Here is a 17,894-nt window from a genome sequence, read left to right on the forward strand (position 1 = left end):
CAGCGCACAATCACCGCAGTCCAATCCATCCCCCACCGCACAGTCACCTCAGTCCAATCCAAGCATTGCACTGATAACGGCAACAACCCCTGCCCCCAGCCCCATTGGTTCCACCCCGCCGATGAATCCATGTATCCCCCAAGTCATGTAAGGAGATGGGAGATCACGCTTGTGGCCCATTCTTCCGGAAGTCGAGATGGAAAATCACACGAATTTCACCCCCGACTGATTTACGAACTCACCCCGAATGGTTTCCTTCTTTGCAACTAGGGTTGGTCGTCGGTATTTCCGCGCCAACCAGAACATCCCCTGTAATGTAGAATAGATACTCCCCAAGGCATTGAAATACTGTTCCCCGCATTTGTCAAGCAAGCGCCATTACAAAGTACCTACCTCCAGCAGAGACGTTTCTGGAGACGGGTCTGCCTACATCAGCTGGTTGTCGCCTCAGCTATCGCAAACAAATAAAAGCCTAATAAATCAACAAAAAGTATCCAAAACACTCCTATTCCAGTGACGTCACAGACGTTCAAGTGCCCCAGAATCTGCGCTTGGCCAAGAGTGAGCACCAAAAGTGAGGGCCGTTCTTACGGAGAGCGTCATGTAGACTTGGTATTATTTTTCTCCCTAAGAGCGGATGGTCATTTATCGAGAACTCGATTCATCTTGGTCGAGCGGAGGGTGGAATACTCTGGGGGGTATGTGGCTTGACCCGCGAAAGTTCAGTTAAATAGCCGGAATGGCGCAGTGGTAACGCGTTTGGCTTGTACTCTACCGAGACGGAGACCAAAAGACCCCTGGTTCAATCCCAGGTTTCGGCATTTCTTTTTATCTAAATTAATAGACAGCATCGAAAAAACAGTGTCTCCGCTCAGATACTGAATTTTTTGCACCCTACTCTGTAGAGGGCGATGACGGGAAGGAGTTCATGGATCGAATCACGTGAAATGCCTCGCCGCCGTCGTCATCACCATCATTCCAGCTTTCACCTTGTCGCTTCTCATTTATTTGTTTCCCATCAATCTCTCCCATAGCTTGCTTAACTTCTGGCAGCAAATGTTTTTGCTTTTAGCTATTTGTTACTGGCCATATGACCGCCCAGGCCGAAAACTCAGCGTATCCACTCACCATACATAGAGTTATCGCCTATCGGACCTGGTTCAATCCTCCAATCTCGGTGTCTGCTACTAGATTCCAGACCGGTCTCCAGGGATCAACATCATTGATAGCTTAACTTCCTTTTCCGCGTCCCCTGCCTCCATCTTCTCGCATTCAGTCATTCTCCCCCGAAAGAAGTCCCTCATACTGTGGTGAAGAGGATTATCTACCCCGACTGATGCGGATTAGATTTGGATCTTCGAGATCGAGAGCATCCAGGGGCCGAGAACAAATAAGGATCTCTTCTTCATTGCTCGATACTCCGAAGCAAGCAAACGCAACTGTGTAATATCTAGTCTACCACCCTCGATCTTCTAGCAAAATCTTCTTCCTAGTCAGACCTAGCGATCTGTCTTCGTATTTCGTATATCAAGAGTCGCTGTCGAGTCACGATGATTGATTCTATATGTTTCCACACCTTCGCCCTTCCGTGAGTACGCTGATCGGTTAGGGCCCTTTTCGGATGGATCCTCTGCCACAATCTGATGCCCCAGCGCCAGGGATAGAGAACTAATAAATAAGAGCAAAACGCCAGAGCCCAGAGTGGCCATGGTTTCTCAGATTTCAGACTTGAGACTTCAGTGCAGAGTTCCAGAATCCAGCAGTAGTGTCAGCGACCCCTACCACCAGTTTGCCTTTACTCGCGCCCCACGCCCATTACATCAATCTTGATAAGACCTCACAATCTATCCTGTGTCCTCACATATGCTGCCTCTGAATGTTCTATCGACTGCACTTTATCGCGTCTTCGGTCCGAAAGTAATACCCACTACATGGTTTGCTCCTCAAAGTGGCTATATACTCGGAGGAAAATGTCCCACTTAATAGTTTGTTACACCAACCGTCCTCTGATTTCAATCATTCGTTGATTAATTGAGGGGCCCCAAATGGCTCGACGAATGCTCACGAGTTCGGTTCTTGATATTCAGCCTATGACTTTTGATTTGCCAAGGAGCTGCGGCAACCCCATATCGGATGTCTCAGAAAATGTCTAAATTAGCTACGAGACCCAAAAACGCTGCTCATGATGATCCTTCGGCCGTAAGCGGCGTTAGATGCGCGCTGGGGCTTCACCATTTCCGCGTATCTCCACTCCGCGGACGTTTACTTCTCCGAACCTTTTGTAAGCTACATGGAAAACCGGCGTCTTGCATCCTACCTGTATCTGGATATTTCCATCTGGGGATGTATACTAAGTAATATGACTGACAGACTTCAGCACTATCTTCATGGAGCGACAACCCCAACCGCGCCGACGTCGAAGACTAGCCTTGTCGTGCCTTGCATGTCGGCGTCGCAAGATCAAATGCGATAAAAACGACCGGTAGCACCAGGACAAAATGGCGCTCCGAATAGCCTTAGGCTCAACGACATCCGACCACCGAGCGGTCCTCAAGGCGCACAACCAGATGCCTGGGATCTTTTGCACCGGGTGGAGAAGCTCGAAAAGTCCTCGACATCTAGTCCTATCAGCCGGCTGTCTGAGACAGATCGGGCCGCATTTGCTGGCCAGCCCGACCCGCAGGACTCGCACATAATTCTAGACAAGACGAGGGTATTGAAATAGCAGATGGGCATCGCTCAAGAGGTACAGCCTACCTTAATATGCGCTCCGTATTTGTTCACTGATCGGCTCGCAAGTTCCGACCTATCATTGCCTGCTATGTTGCGGCCACTGGATCTTGGAGTGGCTATGCTGAGGCCACCGGCAGCGGTCCGAAGCCCTCGTTCCAGGGTTCTGAAGCCGAAGCCCTGACTGTCCAGGTCGGCGAGCTCCTTCAGAAATGCAAAATCATAGCAAGGAATATCAAATTAGGACGACCAAGCAGATGTCTCTCGGGTCCCGAGTTCAGTCTTACACCCCCCCTTCCGCCAGATGGCGGACAAGATGGCAACTCTGTACTTCCGATCATTTGAGTCGTCGCATCGGATACTCCACGCACCTACGTTTTGGACCGAGTACCAGAGATTTTGGAGCCATCCAGAAAGCATCACGACTGCCCTTCGTCTCAAGATCCTTCTCGTTGGTTTAGGATCTAGTCTATACGGACAGGAAGACGCAAGTGCTGAATTTTGCAGTCTAGTCCTTCAATCGATATATACTACTCAGACCTGGCTTTCCGGACCATTAGAGAAAGACCGTTTAGATCTCACCGGGCTACAAATCCATTGCCTAATGATTCTAGCACGGCAGATATTCTCAATCGGCGGCGACCTGGTATGGATATCGATGGGATCGCTCATCCACAAAGCCATGCAATTAGGTTTGCATCGTGATCCAAAACATCTCCCGAAAATGTCGGTATTACAATCCGAGATTCGCAGGAGGATATGGGCAACTATACTCGAAATGACTATACAGCCGTCTTTAGACTCGGAGATGCCTCCCAGACTCTTCGTCGACGAGTTTGACACCGAGGCCCCTTCTAATGTTAACGATGATGAGATGGACGAATCTACTACGGGGATCCAACCCCACCCTAAGGGCAAATATACCGCCACATCGATGCAGCTTATTCTACTCGACTCGGTACCTACCCGCTTCCGGATCCTGCGGCTTCTGAACGGCTTGCACACCGAGCTTTCATACTTGAATGTCCTTACGCTAAGATCAGAGCTTACAGAAGCATGTCGGGTGGCCAACAGTTTCATGAAGGAGAATGGGGAGTCCGGTATAACGACGTTTCACCGAAATCTACTCGGCTATCTAGTTCGTCGGTTCCTGCTCCCTCTGCACTGTCCATTCGCCACCACCGCGCAAACAAACCCATTGTTCTACCACTCGGTCAAGGTCAGCCTAGATGCTGCCATGGCCATCATCTCCCCCGGGCCAGACGAAGGCTTTTCCCGTCTTATGGCTATTAGCGGAGGCTTATTCAGAGAGGGCTTCAGAAGCGCAATGACGGCCATTACCCTCGAGCTTCTCGTCCAGGTCGAGGCCCAGCGCCTCGACGGGACGCTACTCCGTAACCTACAATATAGAGGTCTTCTTAAGCAAGCCGTAAAGGACATCATTGAGTTGTCCGCGGAGCGGATCCGGCAAGGCGAGACTAATTTTAAGAGCCATATGTTCCTAAACATGATCCTGAGCCAGGTCGAGGCGATTGAAACGGGCACTTCGTGTGAGATTAAGATTTCACAGAGTGCTAGGGACAGCCTCGAGTTCTGTCATGATCTACTAAGAACACGAGCTGACACTGTCCCTTTACCGTATCCCAGCGATATCGGTCTCACATCAACGAGGCCTAATGGTGAGCAGGATGACTACGGGTTTGACTTCAACTTGGATTTTTTTCCGCCAGATGGTGGCTTTTCTTAGTGTAATAAGCGCCCTAAGCCATGCCTGCTTAATTCCTGCTCTGTAATATCATGTCGTCTAGTTGGATTGCTTCTCTGAAAGCGCAGTACGTCTACCCATAGACTGATCCCTCCGTACTCTCCTTCCCCCCTCTCCACTCTGCAGGTTTCGTGTAAAGGTATGACACAAACCAGGTCCTCGGATTTTTACTAGGCATCCCGTCTAGACGTGATCTAGGCCTATGGTGGGTTCCTCCAGCGGCATGCTGCATTCTGTCGGCCGAGACGGAGTTGGCGGCCTTCGCATGTCCACACAGAGATAATCAGCCCCACCAGTATCAAATACAAAAGAATTGGTTTACTATTTAACGAATTTTCATCAACGTCAGTCGTTTCAGTCAATACAGTCGATTATTGCCTACTTTTCTACCCAAAGAAGTCTTGTTCAGGTACGCTCCCACTGTCCTCCTGATCGAATCCCAAGCAGCTTGCGTACAACCGAAGCGCTTACGACACAAAATAGATCATAGCACGAATGAAGGTCCTCATCACTGGTGCTGGTATTACCGGGAACGCCCTCGCCTTTTGGCTCTCGAAGATAGGCCATGGGGTTACCATCATCGAGCAATTCCCACCCTCCGTACCACAGGGCTCCAGGTCGATCTTCGAGGCCATGGGGTTGAGGCTATGAGGTGCATGGGTCTTGAGCAGGTTTTTCGCGCAAAGCTGGCCCCGGAACAAGGCCTACAAGTGGTCGACAAGTCTGGGAGACGGCGGGCGTATTTCCCTGCGAATAAGTCTAGCAAGGGCTTGCAGAATTTCACCATCGAATTCGAGATTATGAGAGGGGATCTATGTCGCCTTATATACGACGCCACGAAGGATCGGGCCAAGTACATCTTTGGGGCGTCGGTCGAGAGCTTTGAAGAGAAGGAAAACTCGGTTGAGGTTCGGTTTACGAATGGCTAGATGGGCGTATTTGATCTTTTGGTCGGTGCCGATGGCCAGGGATCACGCATCCGAAAGATGATGTTCGAATCCAGGATCGCCGACGCAGCATACCATCCGCTCAAGGGCGTCAATATGGCATACTTTACCATTTGTCAGCCCATACGAGAAGGAGAAGAGTATATCGCCACAGCCTATATGGCTCCCGGAAAGCGAGTAATCATGACTCGAAGGCACAGTCCGCACGAGATCCAGGTATACCTGGGCTGCACGACCAATTCCGAGCGACTCAAGAATGCTCGCCAGGAGGGAGATGTCGGGGAGCAAAAGGCTGACTGGGAAGAGGTCTTTCAAGGCGCAGGGTGGCAAACAGAAGGGATCTTCAAGTCTCTAATGGGCGGTAACACGGACTTCTATGACGAGTGCCCAGCCATGGTCAAGCTGGAGTCCTGGTCCCGTGGACGCGTGACACTTATTGGGGACGCCGCCTATTGCCCAACGGCAACCACGGGATTGGGCACAACCTGCGCCATTATCGGTGCTTATGTCTTAGCCGGCGAGATTGGGAGGCCCTCTAGACGCTCGAACGGAGAGGATGTTGATAGAAGGGATGACGCCAAGTATGGTCCTGCGACTGCGCTCGAGGCATACCAGCGAAAGTTCCAACCCTTCATCGATCAAGTCCAGAAAGGGGTATCCGTATCGGAGGATACAGGCTTTTTGGACATGCTGACGTCGTCGCCATCCGGTATTGCTATTCTGAACAATCTTTGTAGGAGTAGCCTCGTTTTTGAGGCTGAATATTGGCAAATGGTTTCTGAAGGAGAATGTAAAGGGGTGGGTCCTCCCGGAGTATGAAGAAATGTTGCGAGATTAGGTCAATAATGCAGCCCGGCAGCCTAAGTATGTAAAAACATATCCTCAACTCACTTTGCGCGGTAATAAATAATGTTGATTGATATGTAAGAATCTAGGAGCAGGAAAGGAGATGACGGAATTGGTACTCCGTGTCAGCGTGTCTCTGCTCTGCTCCGATCTGATACCTGAGCTACTGCGCCACATGTCTTGCCAGCTACGCCACATACCTATGCCTACTATGCGACCATAGTGTATTCACGTCACCCCCGTCCTGATGATTCCATCCAACCATTTGACCAACAGGACCGTAATTCAAGCTGGCAGGGTCTTGCGTAATGCCACGAAGCTTACTTTAACACGATCCCGATCCAGAAATTCCACAATGTCCTTCGGTTGGAACACCATCGAATCCGATGCGGTATGTGCTTCAGATCATCAATCTGAATCCCCCTCTGACCGCGAGACCAGGGTGTGTTTACGTTCCTCCTCCAGGAGCTAGGAGCAAAGGACGTTCAGTTCGAAGAGCTGTTTGCTCTGGATGCGAATGCAATCCGGGAATTAAGGTGTGAAGCTTCAACCCAAGAGAATCGCGTATCTCCGATTTCTAATCAATCTCCGTTGCCGTAGTCCTGTTCATGGCGTCATCTTCCTGTTCAAATATATCGGTCCGTCGTCCGACCAGGAGGCGGGATCTGGGGCTGCTACATCTGGCAAGCTCGATTCGGAGGCTGCGGAGCGCATATTCTTCGCCCGACAGGTCATCCAAAATGCATGCGGAACTCAAGCGCTGCTCAGCGTGCTACTAAACAAGGACGATGAAATCGAGATTGGCGACAAGATGCGAGAGTTCAAAGACTTTACCAGCGCATTTCCAGTCGATGTAGGTTCACGGCAACTCCGCAAACAAATCACTCTACTCACACGTCGCAGCTACGAGGCGAGGCCCTCTCGAACTCGGAACTGATCCGAACCGCTCACAATACCTTTGCACGTTCCTCTCCGTTTATCGACGAAACCCAACGCCCTGCCGACGCATCGGACGACGTTTACCACTTCATCGCATACAGCTCAATTGCAGGAAGGCTATATGAACTCGACGGCTTAGAACCGGCCCCACGAGACCACGGATTGTGTACGACGAACGAATTCCCGGACAAGGTGATACCCATCCTCCAAGAGCGAATCAGTCGGTATCCCGAGGGTGAAGTTCGATTCAATTTGATGGCCATGTGCCGGGATCTGCGCGTGAGAGCCCGGGAGATCGGAGACCAAGAATCGTTGGAACGGGAAGAAAAGAAGCGGAGGGACTGGGTGTGGGAAAATGCCCTGAGGAAGCACAACTTCGTGGGGTTCGTGGGCGAACTCACGAACGGCGTGGTACGAAGCAAAGTCGAAACCGGGGATTATCAAGCATGGGTTGATGCTGCCAAAGAGAAAACTAGGAAAAGAGTGGAGGAGCGAAGGCAGCAGGGCGTGGAGGATGAGGGTGACGTATGATCATGAGCCGTCATCGACCGTAGTTGCTGGGCCTCTGAAGTTGAGGCACAGAAACGACACCAAGAACGCCTTCTCATCGCACTACATTTGCCTCGGGGCCCTGTCCCACGCCAAGACAGCGTGCGACTGGAATCTGCTAGTAGCAGAAAGGAGGAGGAACTTCTGCCTGAATTGGAGATGCGAAACCAAACATGTGTTCTATTAGGTGGGTATCGAGTCACCAACAATATGTTGTAGCACGCAAACCAGTAAAGATTCCGATGAAGAGCAATCGTGAACAGACGATATTAATTTGACATAGGACGTATCGCCCATATAGTCAATTACAAATATTATCGCTAAAAATAAGGGTATATATACATCGAAATACCTAAGATTCAACGAAGGATCTCCTTCAAGGTCCCGTCGTAGGCGGGCCACTGAGTTTGAAATATCCGGGCTGCAGCTGCTGGAAAACACCCGCGGGGTCGTACTTCTCGCTGATGCTGACTAGCTTCGCCTTATTCTCCGCGCCGTAACTAGCGATGACATCTTGGTACTGGCTAGCATAATTCATATACAGATAGTCGGCGTCGAGTCCCATTCCCTTCGATTTGGCAATGGCAGCCTTGATGATGGTATCGGCACGAGCAATGACGGCAGCATCGTCGGCAGCGTTGGTCCACATGTATGCGAGGTTCAAGAGCAGGTAGGGTCCTTTTGCTGGATCGAGGCCAAGCGCGTTACCACCATTGTCAGCCATATGGGTTAAGACTCCTTCCGTGATGACTTGCATGACGCAAGCGGGGACAATCCCCGCAACATTCTCGATTGGGGCGGTGTTCTCGAGGAACAGTTCGGTGATATAGGCAGCCAGCTCGTAGTCGAGCTTGAAGGTGGCGGTCCAGTACGATTCGCGGAGACCATGCGGGTTGCTGGAATTGAACTCGAGAGCGATCTCGCTGAGAGATTTGGTTCCGGTGGTGTCCGAGAGATGGGGGATGTTCACGAACTCCTGGAAGATGCCTGGTGCCGTGCTGATAGGGTCGGTATACTCTAAATCGGCGATGGTGAAATAGAAACCGCTCGAGAACCCCGTGACGAGGATCAAAGCCGCTTTCGGGTCGTCGGGGGAGTTGAAGCCGAAATTGATGTATGCATGCAGGGTGGCATCGCGTTCGGTGGGAGCGTACATTACAACACCTCCCCACATTTTTCCTTGATCAAAGGTCGCGAGTCCAAACTTGGTGACGATTCCAAAGTTGTTTCCGCCACCACGAAGGGCCCAGTAGAGGTCGGGGTACTTATCCTTGGTGACGGTGACGATGGCACCGGTCGCGGTGACCAACTGCGAGGTTGAGTGAGTTGGAGTGCTGCGGTGCGTGACCTGTCGAAAGGCGTACCTCATAACTAACGACATTGTCGCACGCCCAGCCGTAGATATTGGAGAAGAAGGAGATTCCTCCACCAAGCGTGAGACCTCCGGTTCCGATTTCAGCGACACGGCCACCGATGACAGCAAGTCCCAGGGGCTCAAGTTTCGTGTAAACGTCGTACCATTGATTACCAGGTTGAATGTATGCGACTTTCTTATCCTCCGAAACGGAGACGTCCATCATCATCCTAAGATCCACGGTAATGCCACCCTCGATGCTGGAGGCACCAGCAAAGGCCGCATGGCCGCCGCTCTTTGCAGCGAAGGGGCACTGGGACAGGCGAGAAATCAAAACAAGGACGGAAACCTCCAGGTTGCTCTTCGGTTGGAAGATGCAGTACGGATTGACTTGAGCTTGCATGTCCGACCAGAAATTGGCCGTCCAGCCATCATACTGCGCCGTCTCGGATTGAAGGATCAGGCGGTCACCGTATGCGAGGTTTAGGGTCTTGCACTGTGGAGGGGGTCAGTCCAACGATCTCATCTTCATGTGTCCCTTTGCAAAAGGGGTTTCCATAACCAAGATTCCAAGAAAAATGTGATCTTACAGCTATCGAGCATAGGGGACTCCGCTTGACGAGGCTGTCAGCACCTTGTGCCGCCAGAAGCTCGTCAAGCAAGGAGACGTCGAAGCCCTTGGCATCCAAGGTATCGACAATGGCCGGAGCATCCATACCGTCCTCTGCAGTAGGAAGATCATCGCCCAAGACAGATAGCAGGGATGTTGCAAGCAACAACAGGGGCGCTAAAAAGGACCGCATGCTGAATACGGTTCTCAGAAGCAAGGCAAGCCGATAACGTCGAGAGGAATTAAGGAGGGACGACAAGCGGGAAGCGGAAATATCCGTCTTCACCTTGTCTATGCTGCAACAGACTTGCAAGGGAAAGGAATAGGGATCGGTTGAGGTGCAGGAAATTTTAAAAAAGGGCTCGACCAGCGTGGATTAAAAGGAACTGCAGGACTCAATCCTAGTATTCCTAGCACGGCTCATCAACAGCCTGGCGTTGACCCGGAGAACCGATGTCAAGAATACCAGTACTCCGTAGTGGGCCTTTGTATATTCTGTTAGGACCGAGGCCTTAGATCCGCCCCCACCAGCCGCTCGATAAAGAAGTGTCCGGGATAAAGATTTCTGATGACTACGCTGTTCATAACTATAAACTGTCAAGCGTCTCAATCGACGGAAGCGTCTCAATCGGCCACGCTATTGGAATGGCGTGTGGACGAACTGGAACGTCGTCAAGGACGAGGAAGAAAATATCGAAGCTTTTCTATCTATTAACCAGTGTGCAGAACCCAGCGAGGGGTATTCCGGATGCCAATCTGCAGGAAGTCTGGGGCAAGCCATCGTCATTGGGCTATTGCAGATCGGTTAAGCCCACCCACGTGGGTAGAGTAGTGACCATGGCAACCTGGAGTCGTGGACAAGAGGAAATAGTTAATATTAGGGAATTAGAACATTTCAAGGAGAGTGATTGTATTGGTAGAATCTGGAGAGTGGAGCTCGAAAAATGCCCGAAGAAAATGCCCGAAGCTTTGAGCGAGTGGGCGAGAGAATGGACATGAGGAGGAGGATGGATAAATGTTAATGCCGACCCATGGTTGAAGGACAGGATTCAGTAATGAGGAAACATGAAATGATAATAAGAATTATATGGAGAACGAGATATTGAAGGACGCGACCCCTGTTCCTTCACGCGGTGGACGGGCTACCGGCTGGGCCATGCCTACTGTAGACCATGTAGTGCAGTTCCGACTTCCGCGGACTCTGGTAAGTAGTAGCTAGTTAGTAGTACAGAAGCTAACTAGTTAGTAGCAACGGTTATCGGACGGGTTGAATGCCGATATCCGATAGACCGATGCGCTCCCTCTTCATTCGGACTAGAATCTCCAGGTCGATGACATATGGGTTTCCCAATTGACAGATGGAGCATGGACTCATACCTTCATTCAGTTCATCCCGGTGGGAGACTAGTGACTACGCATAACGCAGTTAGGCTAGATTCCCGACGGGCCGAATGGGGGATGGGAGATGGAATTAGCTGTTGAACCCTTTGACCATTATTGCAGATGAATATAGAACAGGTCACAAATATGAAAAATCGCAGATGGGGCGTGTTAGACAACCGCCCAGGCATTAGGAAGCATTATTCCCGTACTCCGTATCCCGTATCCGTTAGGTATCGGTACTGACTGTCAACAGAATCATGCGAAGGATGCAGAGCCATACGTAGTACATACATAATACGGAATACCCCATAGTCGGCAGTCTGATTAATCGATAGCGGACATCTAATTTATTCCCGATGCCCAGGAACTCCATACCGGCAGTACTATGGGCGCAGTTAGATCGTTCGTATTTGAGTCTGGACTCTCTAGACTCGAGGAGAGAGTAACGTGGCGGTGGTTTGCTGACTTGTTTGAGGCAAAGAACCACGAGGTGACGAGGATCATGAATCGATGCTAGCAAGATTTGAGTCAGATGGCCGATGGGTGTCATTACTCGTTACTTAGCCTAAGATCAATTGGACAGTTCCCGTTATCCCTATCGAGCGAGCATCACAAATTGACATTTGACTGGCAATAATAATAGTACCTGGAATTATTGCCAGGGCTCGGGTGTGAACTGTTAACTGTGAAGCGAGCCAAGCCCTCGAGTCTTTGGACCCTGAGGCAGTGGGGCTTTTTCGTGTTATCCGTTGAGGCTTCTGCCGCCGGGCCGCATTAATATTGATAATATTATTGTTGACTGTTGACCGTTAACTGTTGAGCACTTGAGGTGGACTCCAATCTGAACGTCGGACGACTGTAGTCAGCGATCACAGGACTGGAAAAGCTAACATGGACTCTGTCATGGATTACTTGCATAACTACTCCCTCGTGCGGTAATAATATGTGCCACGGAATGCCACCTCCTGATCTGGGGGTGGTTTCAAGTTTCAACCCCCGATAGGCGATACTTATCGAGGAGGATTCGGGGTTTCACGTGCTACGGAGGATTTGGTACAAATCTTGAACTCTTGACACTCGAATCTTGATAGTTGATAGATAACCAAGTCGTTGAGTTTTATCATGATACCTATGTGTTCCGTAGAATTAGTTAGTTAAGGCGGAAATTAGAATATGGATTCCGTGCATGTTCGCGAAGCCACATACACAGTGATACACTATACAGTAAGCCTGCAGTAAGCCCCAGGCCAGTGCAACCTGCAGTAGACTGGAGTCAGTGCAGTGGCTTATTTGGCAGCAATTAATGCAATCAATGACGCCATCTCCACCTCCAATCTCCATCAGACCATCACGAAATTCACCATTCTGCAATTCAGCCTATTCAGCAATCAGGGGAGCTTGAGGCTTCACATCTCCCACCGGTGGGCCTGTGCAAGATTCACGATAGATAGCTGTGTCAAACTGTCAGACATCGAGGTGTCACCTCCTTACCCAGAATCCTTCCGAGGTATCATCTCCTCAGTCTTCACTCGGTCCTCACCAGCTTCACCCTCGGGCCAGCAACCGAAACGAAAGAAAATTCAGAATATGCTAAGTTATGGACACAGAGGTCCTTGTATTCCAACAACTTTGCAATATGGGAATCGAAGGCTGGTCTTGGGGCATCGGCCCTAGAAGTATCTGGCCTACTACGTAGTATCTTCGACGCCACTCCCGCTTCACTCGTCCAGTCTTTCTAAAAGATTCATGTCGGGGACGAGTGAACATCTCGAGAAAAGCAAAAAGATATGCACCGACGGTCAAATTTTCGCATCCACTTAGGTCTCAAATCACGAAGTCTACGTGTCGGACATGGGTAATGGTGCTCTAACGTTTGACGAACCCTGGCCAGGCCTGGTCGAAGACCGTGCAAAAGAAAATACTTCCCCCACGATGCGATTATGGTATCAGTCTATATATCGCAGTATCGCACATCTACATGCTCATTTCCCCCCCCTTACATGTTGGTAGTATTCCCGAATCCCGACTCGCTCGCAGCTGTGTGTATCCACTTTTAACGGCTTCCAACTTGGCAAACCACGATATCGCGGGCTTTCCCATCACGTCTTGCCAGGTTTGAAACCGTGGAAACGCTACGACCATGGCGGTTGCCCGGTACCTCATTCCAAAGATTTTGAACTGTTCTAGTTCCACATGGCACGTTACGTCTTGGCCGTTGGGCAGATGTTTGGCTTGCGAATTTGCGATATCGCACAGCCCTGTTCAGTGCTAACATTTTAGCCTACCCAAACCGTGCCTGCGTACACCCACTTGGGTACACCCACTTGGAGAACCGATCCGGATCCAATCATCGTGGCTGTTGGGATGTCCCGTGTACTACGATATCATTCTAACGAGGCAGGTGGGCAGGAACCAGGGAGTCAGGAGCCCAGGAGGAGATAGGAGCGGAATTCTGTGCTGAGTGCTGACTCTTGCTTGACAACTGGTTCGTGAGAGGCGAGACCAGCGAACTTGGGAAGCTTGCCGGAGAGAGATTCGAATTTCAGTCCATTCTTATATTCGCATCGCAGCGCTTCCCGCCTTTTCAGTGTCGATCCTGTGTCTTATCTTCTCGATTTTCCATCTCATTGCCTCTCTCGTCCATGCGTTTCAAACATTTATGACCGGGAGTTCTGGATGACTCTAGCGCCCGCTGCTTGGACAAAGTTTCCACCTTTCTGCTTTCCGATCGGATCTCTGCGATCGGATCCACTCGCTCGTCACGATTTCTCTCGTTTCTTGACTCTCTTCACATCCGCTGGTGGTCACACCACCGCAGCACGACAGATCCAATTCTGAATCGAAAACTTGTCAAGTCGAGTGTTGGAACGTCCAACCCCGGTGAATAATGTCGTCCAACGATTATGTAACGTATAATCGATTGCTCGGTACGGGTGTTGCCATGATAACATTGACGACCATTGTTATCATAAGTCGCTTTGGAATCAGGATATGGAAAGGAGTATGGTGGCAGGCCGAGGATATTCTCATCTTCCTCGCCTATGCGGTATTCGTATCGCTGGCGGGAATGTACCTCTCCATCAATCACCTCCTGCAGAGGATTTACGCTGTTACCACTGGACGAGAGGCACTTTATGAAACGATCGAAAATGATTCACGCTATCTGACGAGAATAATGTTTCCTTGTACGATGATGCTGTGGGTTTCGCTGTGGCTTGTGAAGGCTTCCTTTCTGGTTTGGTATCGGCGCTTGATGAAAGGAATCAAGAAGCAAATGCGGCTGTGGTGGGTAGTCGTGATACTTTCCGCCGTGGTATGGATTAGCCTCGAGTTGTTATTGACCAGAACACTGTCTAACCGTGACAGATGTTAATCGGCGCTATCGTCTCGGAGTTTACTTCGTGTAAATCTCTTTCAGCTTGGTTCACTCCGGGTATGTCGGCAACACTTTCCGGGTCCCTCTAGTCCTCTAACCGTTAACAGGAGAATGTCAATCCCCCCGAGATATTAAAGCTCAGCTTGCGAGCCTCTGGTATTCCTATGCAGTGGACGTGATCACAGATATTATGGGTAGGATAGCAATTCGCACCTGGAAGGCGGTTACTGATTGAGATAGTCATGCTGCTACCAATCGGACTCATCTGGAATATCCAGATCTCCCGCTCACAAAAAATCTCTCTGGTTGGAATATTCAGCTTGGGAATAATCTGCATCATCATGGCCACGATTCGGGTCGTCCAGCTTCGAACACACAATCCTGACTCAAGTCCAGCTCCGCCGTGGCTGGCTTTCTGGGGGATCATCGAGACAGCAACTGGTAGGTTGGACACATAGGGACTCTATGGGAAGGGGACTGACCATATCCAGCTGTCATCATCGGCTGCCTTCCGGCCTTTGCCGTGTTTTATCGGACTGTACGCAGCAATCACAAGGGTTACGAAGGCGGCTACGGCGGATACTCGAACAGGTATCGCGAAGGCTATGGAGACGATTCCAGCCATTTCCCCTCCGGTGCTGGCACAACCGGAAGCTCTGCGCCTCGCCATATCAAGCTTGAAAGCATGGCATCCAAGCCGACCAGAACTGGAAACAGTTTCTGGGTTGAAAGCTCCACTAGCCAAGAGCATCTAGCGAAGCCTGGCGAGATTGTTGTGACAACCAATGTCCGCGTAAGTATCCCTCTGCCATATTGACAATGTTCAATTACTCACATCCCCTCCAGCAGACCCATTCGTCGGATTCATAATCATAGAGCATAGTAATCACTGAGGCAGTTGGGCGTTTCTTGTACAATGCAGTGTATTATGATTTGACAACTTCAGCGTCAACATTCGATTTCGTTCGAGAATCGTTTGAGCAACAGTTCGAACCACCGATCGTGATGTGTGCAGGAGATACCCGCCCTATTATTTCATATTCACGCCATATTTTCGTTATTTACAGACGACCCAGCACATGTCGCCATATCCTTGCTGAGGGTCAACCCGATCGTCTCGTTCGGAACTTCAGTAACTTGAGGTGATGATTTCTTGCTGGTATCCGGGCTGTCATGCACCACATCGCTCCTCGCTACATAACTGGTATCTAGACCGTCGTATACCACGTCGCTCCTCGCTACATAACTGGTATCTAGACCGTCGCGTACCACGTCGCTCATCACATTACTGGTATCCGGGCCGCCGTGTACCACGTCGCTCGTCATATAACTGGTCACTGTAGCCGTCGTTGTCGTCGTTTCTCGAGACATGCCTGATGACCAGGCAAGTGGATTGCTCGGATCCTCGTCAATGAAGGGGGGAAGCTGTACGACTTCTTCGGAAATAAGAGTCGGGCGGAGCTGTGTACCAGCTCGTGGATTCCCCATCCCGATCGCCAACAGTAAGACAATTGCTGAAAGCATGAGGATAACAATATTGCGACGATCCTGTGCTTGGTGGGCAAGGTACGTCTTGAGCAATGTTGTCAGGGGAATCGGGTCGGTATGCAAAGCTCGATGTCCGTGCAGATCTGGCAGGTTTTCCGATGGCATCGGAGTAGACATGTTTGCAGATCGTTCTTCAGAAGCCGCATCCTCGTTCCTTGACATCTCATTCTGCTTCTTCCACTCTTGATCGGTGAACATCTTCTCGAACGCTTCTCGTTCCCTTCGTTCCGCGAACTCGGCCTGCTCTTTAGCCTCAGCTTCTGCAAATCGATCGTCCTCCTCCGCCTGCAGGCGGTCGAGCTCTGTACGGATATCCGAAGGAATGCACAGGTCAACTTCTGCATCCACCCGTTCCATTTCCGACCATGCTGCGCTCCAGGCGCCGGCCCGCATGAGTCCATTAGCAGCATATACTCGAACATCCCAACGCTTTGATCCGGGAACCATCATCTCGCGTTGACATGTCTGGCAAAGCCTCTCCTCTTCCGCGATGATGACCTCACATTTGCACCGCGAGTCTGTATCACCTTGGCGGTCATGCACCGTATTGCTGCCAAGCGGCGACACTTCGTTATCCGCTTCGCCGCCCCAAAAATGACCACAAGGACCCACGCGAGGTTTTCGAAGCTCGAGGCTCTCCAGCAGCCTTTCTTCGAGCATGTCATATTCCTCTCGTGGATGAGAAATGAGCACACCTCGTACCGATACCGTCTCACTCAGTGCCTCTTCAAGTCGCCGATAGTCGTTCAAAATGCGTTCCGGGAGCACTGATTCCATAAGCTCCTGTGACCATGGTCTTGTGACCGGTAGAAGCGTTATATGTAGTAGAACGAGCGGGTACCTTTTCTTTTCGGCGGGCGATATGCCATGGGTAGTGGAGCGGTGAGAGACAGTATGCGAACGTTCCGAAAAATCGCTCTGGCTCCGTAAACTCGAAGATGAGATCGCATGGTGAGATCGATGAGCACGATGCATGCTCATGGGAGTGCTCGTCCGCGAAGGGTGCTGGTCACGACGACGGGACATGCGAGGCGAGGAATATGTTTCCCAAGTCGAAAATGGAGGAGGAGATGCCATTTGCATAGCGCGAATGGATGAGGGGTTACGGAAAGCTGGGCGCTCTTTTAAGGGGGTGTAAGGAGACCGACTGTCCTCTTCGGAAATCACCGATGGAGGGAACGACGAAATTGTAGTCGTCGATGTCAGTGCTGACATGCGTCGAGATGCTTGTGATGGATCCGGTAAAATCGGAGGTGAAGATGCCAATTTCGGCTCTGTGAAGGGCGAGTGTTCTATTGATGGTACCGCATGATCGGAGAACAAGATATCGGGCTCATTTTCTCCACCCCCGTAGTCTTGGACGGAGCTATTAGACTCAAATGAATCCCCCTCAAGATGATCATCTTCCGCTTTCGCTGGTGAATCTTCAAAAATGGTGAAGGGGTCGTCGCGAGCCATAATTCAGTCCGCAATGGTAAGGTGCGATGATGCAAGAAATATCAAGGAAAGAGGCGTGGGAACAAGAATATATATGTACGAGTAAACAGTCCAAGTGAATTAATACCAACTCATAAAGCCCGATCGACAGGAGGATTAGATACTTACTGAGAATGAGTAGTCTGAATCGAATTCACCGAACGCGTGTCGGTCTAAATATCATGAAGGCGATGATGGTGTTTGGCTTTTGGGCTCTGTTGACCGAGCAACAGGAGCGAAAACAGTAAGTCGTGACAAACGAGCTCGGCGCCACACATGGACGCCACACGTGGACGCCACATATCCAGCGCCACACGCTGCAGCCTTATTGCTATTTCCGACCGATCCGTCCGTGATCGTCATGTCGTTAC

General features: G+C 50.6%; 7 protein-coding genes and 1 non-coding gene across 8 annotated transcripts; 5 read left to right on the forward strand and 3 right to left on the reverse strand.

Moving 5' to 3' along the window:
* Positions 1-733: 733 nt before the first annotated feature.
* Positions 734-821, forward strand: P152DRAFT_t44. Its single transcript has one exon. It is a non-coding gene; the product is annotated as a tRNA-Thr (tRNA).
* A 1,324-nt stretch (positions 822-2,145) lies between these two features.
* P152DRAFT_507982 (uncharacterized protein) lies at positions 2,146-4,477 on the forward strand (the record flags this gene model as incomplete). Its single annotated transcript, XM_033682564.1, has 4 exons — positions 2,146-2,281; positions 2,487-2,713; positions 2,800-2,922; positions 3,035-4,477. The coding sequence occupies 4 exons, from the start codon at positions 2,146-2,148 to the stop codon at positions 4,475-4,477; spliced, it is 1,929 nt and encodes a 642-aa protein (XP_033533453.1).
* A 513-nt stretch (positions 4,478-4,990) lies between these two features.
* P152DRAFT_467069 (FAD/NAD(P)-binding domain-containing protein) lies at positions 4,991-6,597 on the forward strand (the record flags this gene model as incomplete). The annotated part of the gene is made up of 4 exons (XM_033680739.1): positions 4,991-5,095; positions 5,140-5,403; positions 5,464-6,175; positions 6,512-6,597. The coding sequence occupies 4 exons, from the start codon at positions 4,991-4,993 to the stop codon at positions 6,595-6,597; spliced, it is 1,167 nt and encodes a 388-aa protein (XP_033533454.1).
* P152DRAFT_459307 (ubiquitin carboxyl-terminal hydrolase 2) lies at positions 6,518-8,111 on the forward strand. Its single transcript, XM_033679650.1, has 4 exons — positions 6,518-6,679; positions 6,730-6,824; positions 6,889-7,141; positions 7,192-8,111. Exons 1-4 carry the CDS (start codon positions 6,644-6,646, stop codon positions 7,756-7,758), a joined length of 951 nt encoding a protein of 316 aa, XP_033533455.1. The 5' UTR covers positions 6,518-6,643; the 3' UTR covers positions 7,759-8,111.
* A 41-nt stretch (positions 8,112-8,152) lies between these two features.
* P152DRAFT_474546 (FAD binding domain protein) lies at positions 8,153-9,846 on the reverse strand (the record flags this gene model as incomplete). Its single annotated transcript, XM_033681331.1, has 3 exons — positions 8,153-9,085; positions 9,141-9,626; positions 9,721-9,846. 3 exons carry the CDS (start codon positions 9,844-9,846, stop codon positions 8,153-8,155), a joined length of 1,545 nt encoding a protein of 514 aa, XP_033533456.1.
* A 1,166-nt stretch (positions 9,847-11,012) lies between these two features.
* On the reverse strand, positions 11,013-11,744 carry P152DRAFT_459308 (uncharacterized protein). Its single transcript, XM_033679651.1, has one exon. The coding sequence runs from the start codon at positions 11,671-11,673 to the stop codon at positions 11,350-11,352; it is 324 nt and encodes a 107-aa protein (XP_033533457.1). The 5' UTR covers positions 11,674-11,744; the 3' UTR covers positions 11,013-11,349.
* A 1,960-nt stretch (positions 11,745-13,704) lies between these two features.
* On the forward strand, positions 13,705-15,455 carry P152DRAFT_52543 (uncharacterized protein). Its single transcript, XM_033683052.1, has 6 exons — positions 13,705-14,436; positions 14,490-14,556; positions 14,607-14,693; positions 14,740-14,940; positions 14,991-15,292; positions 15,346-15,455. The coding sequence occupies exons 1-6, from the start codon at positions 14,011-14,013 to the stop codon at positions 15,367-15,369; spliced, it is 1,107 nt and encodes a 368-aa protein (XP_033533458.1). The 5' UTR covers positions 13,705-14,010; the 3' UTR covers positions 15,370-15,455.
* P152DRAFT_459310 (uncharacterized protein) lies at positions 15,422-17,591 on the reverse strand. Its single transcript, XM_033679652.1, has one exon. The coding sequence runs from the start codon at positions 17,503-17,505 to the stop codon at positions 15,541-15,543; it is 1,965 nt and encodes a 654-aa protein (XP_033533459.1). The 5' UTR covers positions 17,506-17,591; the 3' UTR covers positions 15,422-15,540.
* Positions 17,592-17,894: the final 303 nt, after the last annotated feature.

Source organism: Eremomyces bilateralis (genome assembly GCF_010015585.1).
Source record: "Eremomyces bilateralis CBS 781.70 unplaced genomic scaffold P152scaffold_12, whole genome shotgun sequence".
NCBI classification, from domain to species: Eukaryota; Fungi; Ascomycota; class Dothideomycetes; order Eremomycetales; family Eremomycetaceae; genus Eremomyces; species Eremomyces bilateralis.